The sequence below is a fragment of the Dromiciops gliroides genome, chromosome 4 (genome assembly GCF_019393635.1).
Source record: "Dromiciops gliroides isolate mDroGli1 chromosome 4, mDroGli1.pri, whole genome shotgun sequence".
Taxonomy (NCBI): domain Eukaryota; kingdom Metazoa; phylum Chordata; class Mammalia; order Microbiotheria; family Microbiotheriidae; genus Dromiciops; species Dromiciops gliroides.
In genome coordinates this window covers 311,667,407-311,673,406 of record NC_057864.1, presented here as the reverse complement: position 1 = coordinate 311,673,406, position 6,000 = coordinate 311,667,407, and the positions used below count along the sequence as shown (strand labels likewise).

The 6,000-nt window shown below is 37.3% G+C and overlaps 1 protein-coding gene across 1 annotated transcript in view; it reads right to left on the bottom strand.

The window, feature by feature from the left end:
* Positions 1–2,153: 2,153 nt before the first annotated feature.
* The window catches only part of ORC3 (origin recognition complex subunit 3), a 119,566-nt gene continuing 115,719 nt past the window's right edge, over positions 2,154–6,000 (bottom strand). Inside the window, exons 18-20 of the mRNA XM_044003794.1 lie at positions 3,810–3,926; positions 2,902–2,981; positions 2,154–2,405 (exon numbers count right to left, since the gene is read on the bottom strand). Of these exons, the coding sequence (XP_043859729.1) occupies positions 2,300–2,405; positions 2,902–2,981; positions 3,810–3,926 (303 nt within the window). The 3' untranslated portion in view covers positions 2,154–2,299. The remainder of the gene's footprint in view (positions 2,406–2,901; positions 2,982–3,809; positions 3,927–6,000) is intronic.

The following is a 6,000-nucleotide window of genomic DNA, read 5'->3' as shown; positions in this document are numbered from 1 at the left end:
CTACCCCTTCTTTCTCCACCAGAGTATTTCTCCTTTTAGCCTCCCTTTTTCTTCTCTTCAGACACCCAAGACAAAACCAATACTCTCTCAAGACTTGTTTTTCTGAACTCCCTGGATAACCTATGGCATTAAAGATCTCAAGGGATACTTTTTCTTCTCTTATTAGAATGTGAGCACTACAAAGTCTTACACTCTTGTTTATAATCGAAAGCAAGTGCTAGTCTTTTCACCAGAAATACCTGAAAGTCCTCCTTGTATTTAAAGTCATTTGTTTCCTCATAGGAAGATGTTTTTTGTTTTTGTTTTTTCTTAAGGTAAGTTTATTCTTGATAAGCTATCTTTTTTGCCTTTTGGAAATAATGCCTGCCAAGATATTTTTTTCAAGTAGAAGATACCAGATCTTAAGCAATCATGACTCTTGTTCCTTGGAACCAATGCTTTCTGGATGCGTGCAGTATTTTTTCCCCCTTTGGTGTAAGGGCTCTTGATATTGACATGTTACTGTGACTTTTCTTTTTGGGGTTCCATTTCAGAAGGTGAGAAACAAATTCCTCCTATCTTTGACCTCTGGTTCTAACAAATGTAGGCATTCATCTATTTCTTTAAAAATGTCTTTTTTGGGGCAGCTAGGTGGAGCAGTGGATAGAGCACTGGCCTTGGACTCAGGAGGACCTGAGTTCAAATATGACCTCAGACAGTTGACACTTACTAGCTGTGTGACCCGGGGAAAGTCACTTAACCCTCATTGCCCTGCAAAAAAAAAAAAAAAGGCTTTTTTAAAATCAGTTTTGCAGGTTTTTAAAATTTCTTTTTCTTTTTTTTTTGCTATCTCAGAGTCATTGATTTCTGCTTGATCTTGCTCTAGTTCTCAGGGAGTCCTTGGTTTAAAGTTTATCACTTTCTCTTTTATTTTACTTATTCTAATTCTTTTCTTTAGAGCTTTGTTTTTTTTATTTCTTCTAGGTATTCAATATATAATCCTTGTGGAAAGTGTTCTTTGTCTGCTTGCAGTTGCTATGGACTTGCTGTTTTTTGAAGGTGTTTAGATAAGCAGTAATTTTGTTTATTGGTTGGTCTTTACTTTTACTCTTCAACTTCAGTTTCTGAATTAGGACTTTGTGGTAGGACTGGGTTCTGTCTCCTGCTGCCTTTTGAAAGGGAAAAGCTAAGATTGGCCCTGCTGGTTCTTCCCCTGGGTTCTTAGGTTTCTCTGATCTTTGAGGTTCAAAGCATTAGATCTTGAGGATCCTAATTATTTTCAGCAGCCCTGACTGCAGTCAGTTACTCATGCACTTCCTTCGTTACCTGAAACTTTTCTCTAGGGAGCTTTCTGTTCTTGTGTCTTGTGTTCACCATACAAAGCCTTGAAGGCTATCAGTGTCCATGGCCATTTTTAATTGCATAGGAGACTATCCTTTGGTCGTCACTGTCTTTGCTGGTAAGCCCATCTTTAGGCTGCTGGCTGACCTCTTGTGCTGTTTAGAGGTGTATTAAGTCCCTAGTTTCAAATCGGATTTTTTGAATTTTGGTCTAGTATGTATGTGGTCCTCCTCTCCCTTCAGGCAACCATCTCAGCCACAAGTTTCTATATGCCCCTCTGAAGGAAAAATAACCTTTAAGCATAAAGACCCTTAAATCCATTGCTCATGATTTATGCTAATATTTTCGGTTATAGAAGGGAGAGGTGGTATCCTGTGGTGAGTAGAGAACTGGACTCAAATATGTTCCAGTATTGGTTGTGTGACTGAGCAAATCATTTATTTAATTCAAGTGTTCCAGGTATTGCTCTTAAGACTAAGTAAAATCAATCTGCAAGTATTAAGCAGAAGTGCCCCAGTTCCTGCCCTCAAGGAATTTACATTCTGATTTTACAAGCATTGGTGGAAGGAATTTATTTACCTGGAATTACCTCTAATAAAGAAAAATTAAGTTCTCTTTCCCCACTCCACCCCCATAAAAATAAGAACTTATGTAGCTTCCAGGGTTAGCTACTTAAAAACTATTTGAACATTATATAGCTGATGAGAAGCTTGTGTGATAGCCAATCAATGTACAACCTACTAAAAGCAGTCAGTTTAACATTTTGGGGGGTGGAGGGGGGAAGAAGGGACTGAGCTGTGTTTAAACCAATAGCAGCAAGTGAACAATTTACATGAGTCAATTTTATTGTATCAATTTTATTATATCACACATCATAAATTCACAAGGGAATGACTCAATCTTGTAATGACTTTTAAAATAAAGCTACAATATGGGAGAACAAAACAGCACTGCTCTTCTGGATTTGCTGAATTACCTTCTAACAGCCTCCCCAAGTCAGCCTTGCTACGTGATCAGTCTTCTGCTTGGTAGGCTTTATAAACCCTAAAAGTTCTAGTTCAGATACAGCTCTGATAAATCGAGCACTGAAGGCAGAAGCTAAGGAAAGTCACCAAGTCATGGTTCTGTTCTGATGTTAGTATGTCAAGTGAAGAGACAGTGGGGAGTAGGGAAAGGAAATGGGGAGAAACAAAATCAATATTGAGTACGTAACTGAAGCCCTCTAAATTTTGCAAGTGGCATAAAAGAGCATTACCAACTTAACTAAAATATTAATAGATTATATAGAAAAACAGGTTCGGATGCCTCTTGAAATGTTAAGAGGTTTCATTTTTGGTGGATGTAAAAAAGAAATTTACACTGTGGAATATGACTTCTTGTGTGTGTGTGTGTGTGTGTGATGCACAATATATTTTTGGCTTATTTCCAGAGTAGAAATTTTATGCAAATTTAGCTACTAAGAGTTTAGTTTATTAGATCTAGTCAGTGTTTACTTTTGCAAATCTTCAGTGAAGACTTGGGAAATTGGCAGTCTAGTAAGTTTTATGTATTTGAATAGTACAAAACTATATAAAAGGATACTGGATAATTTCCTTTATCTCTTCTGAGGCAGTGGAATTTGGATCTGTTTCTTCAGCAGCTGTTACCACTGTTGCAAAAGCCTTTTGAAGGGACCAAACATAGAACTTAATACTTTGAATATTTTTAGGCTTGCCAAATATTCTGCACATATGGACTGTACATATTTGTCTCCTGTCCTTTTTTTAATATCCCCCAGTGGAGCCAGATCAAACAGTGCTGTTGACTCTAAGTATACATAATTTTTTACTCTGCCTCCATCAAAATGCCCTTTATTCTTAAAAGTTTGCAGTCCTAAATGATGCATTTAAAGTCAATCATATGTAATAAATTGATGCCATGTTAACTAGGTACACCTCCAAGTTTCCAAAAATCTGAACATGTGATAAGGAGAAGGAATTAAAGATAGCAAAAATCAGAAGCTCAAGGGAAACCCTAAATGACTCTTTCTCCTCCCCTCTAACTTTTCCCTAACCTCTAGTAAAAAGTGGCCCTTGCAGCTATGGAAAGTCTTCTCCCCACACTTCTCCATCTTTTGCTGGAGGCATGCCTTTAGAATCTTGTCTAGAAAGCAGCTTTTTTTTTTTTTAACTGAAAATAACAAAATAATACAGGTCACCTATGGCCTAAGTAAAACAAAGGTCTCAACAGCTTAATCCTCAAAGAACCCATCTGAGAGAAGAACTGTTATTATTCCGGTGTAGTGTTAAATCTTAGAAAAGAAACACAGTTGTCTTCCCAATTTGTAATCTACAGATAATATGCTTTCACATCAAAGTATATTTTGTTCTTAGACTTTCAAAAGTAGAAGGATCCCCAAGAACCAATGAAATTAAAACATTCAAAGAAAGTGGTCATATATAACTAAACAAATAGATCATACATAGCTTGTTATTTTCCTAATAACATACCTCTGACCAGTCCACGAGGTTGATGAGCCTACTACATTCCAGATGAAGTTTGTATGCTATGCAGATGTCAGGTGCTACATTTGGAATGGAGTCATCTTCACTTTTCAGAGCCTGGTTCTAAAAATAATTAAATTGTGATTGCTTTTCTTATAATTGGTAAGAGGCAGAAGCAGAAACTAGTGAGCTGCAATAATATAAACTTTTTTTTTAAAGTATCTCCTGGTTGTTCAATATGTTGCATTAGTTCAGTGAGCTACATTTAGAACCTCAATAGCTAATTCTGTATACTCTTTCCTACTAGGACTTTGACGTTTGTTTTTGAGGAATGTTCTCAGGAACAGAAGACAAGCACAATATTTGTTATTTTCATAATCAGTAAGTACTAGGAAAGCCATAGCTGCATTATTCTTTTTAAAATGTAGCTTTTCTTTTGAATTCTCAATAACATGTCACTTCTATCGTGTTTTTTTGTTGGGTTTTTTTGTTTTGTTTTGTTTTGTTTTGGTGGGGACAATGAGGGTTAAGTGACTTGCCCAGGGTCACACAGCTAGTAAGTGTCAAGTGTCTGAGGTCGGATTTGAACTCAGGTCTTCCTGAATCCAGGGCTGGTGCTTTATCCACTGTGCCACCTAGCTGCCCCACTTCTATTGTTTTAACAGCCATATGCATTAACTGAGTACTAAATGAAGGTTCCGGTTAGATATCATTAAGCCTAAAAAACACCAGCTTCTTGAAAAGAAGTCTGAGGTTTATTGGGCCAACTCCTATAAAGCATCATAAAACCAAATCATAAGGAAGGCAGCATGCAGGGGATCTTATAGATCATTGAAGCCACTTCCCTTCATATTTCAGATGAGGGAAGTGAAGCCTAGAGTGACAAACTGAAGGTCACATTTATACCTACTTCCTCTGACTCTAAATCCAGTTCTTTTTTCACTATATTATACTACCTTCTCTTCTCTAGTATTCTTAAATAAAAAGGAAAGAAAACAAAGACAGTTTTGTATCAGTCATTTCTCTCCCTCTCTGACTTGTGATATGATAGCAAATAACATGCAATATTGTCTTTCTCCACCTGTATTTGTTCTCTTGACCCATTACTGATTTTTCAGTTATTTGAGTTTGGTTTCTTTTTAGTGATCTTTTCATCTAAATTGTTCTAATAATCGGGATATTTTCCTTCTGGTTTTGCTTATACAACTTCTCTTGTAATGGTTCTTTTTTTCCCAACTTTTTTTTTTTGGAGGTGAGGCAATAGGGGTTAAGTGACTTGCCCAGGGTCACACAGCTAGTAAGTGTTAAGTGTCTGAGGCTGGATTTGAACTCAGTTCCTCCTGAATCCAGGGCCAGTGCTTTATCTACTGTGCCACCTAGCTGTCCCTGTAATGGTTCTTAAATGAGTATTATGGGATCATAGTAGGGATGGTAGAGGCCCATTTAGTCCAACCCTCTCATTTTACAGAAGAGGAAGGAACTGAGACCTGGAGAGTTGTTATTGTTTGTCCTTTGTTCTCAAAGGACTTGCACTGAATTGGATTTAAGTGAGGGAGGGCTGTGCAAGGTCACCAACCTCACTCTCTCCTCCAGTCATCTGGGTCCAGTGCCAAGGTTTAGATCAGGATTGACTGGAGATGGCCCTGGATGTTTAAGGCAATTGGGATTAAGTGACTTGCCCAGGGTCACACAGCTAGTAAGTGTCTGGGGTGAGATTTGAACTCCAGTCCTCACAACTTCAGGGCCAATGCTTTATCCACTGTGATTTCCACTACACCATTTAGGGATACTTCCTTAGGTTTGTTTGGAGTACTTAGGATCAACATTATAGAGACTTAAAAGCTAGATTGAGATGCCAATTCATAATCCTACACAAACAGAAAGGCATACAGTAGCCATTTTACAGATCATAAGAAGACTGGATTGGTTTTATTTGTTTGTTGATGCCAAACACTCAAAAGAACCTATTCATAAAGGAATTAGACCGTAAGAATGCAAATCTCTATTCAAGTACTTCTATTATTTTAAGTGGTCTGCCAAAAATAAGGCTTACCAAGAAAGTAACTAACTCCAGCAGAATGCTAGGTTTGTTTTATATGTACATGACAAAATCATAAATTCTATAGATCACAATACTGGTAATTTTAGGAAATTCTCCAAAAAACTTGTCCTTTTAAAGATGTAGTACATGCTGCCA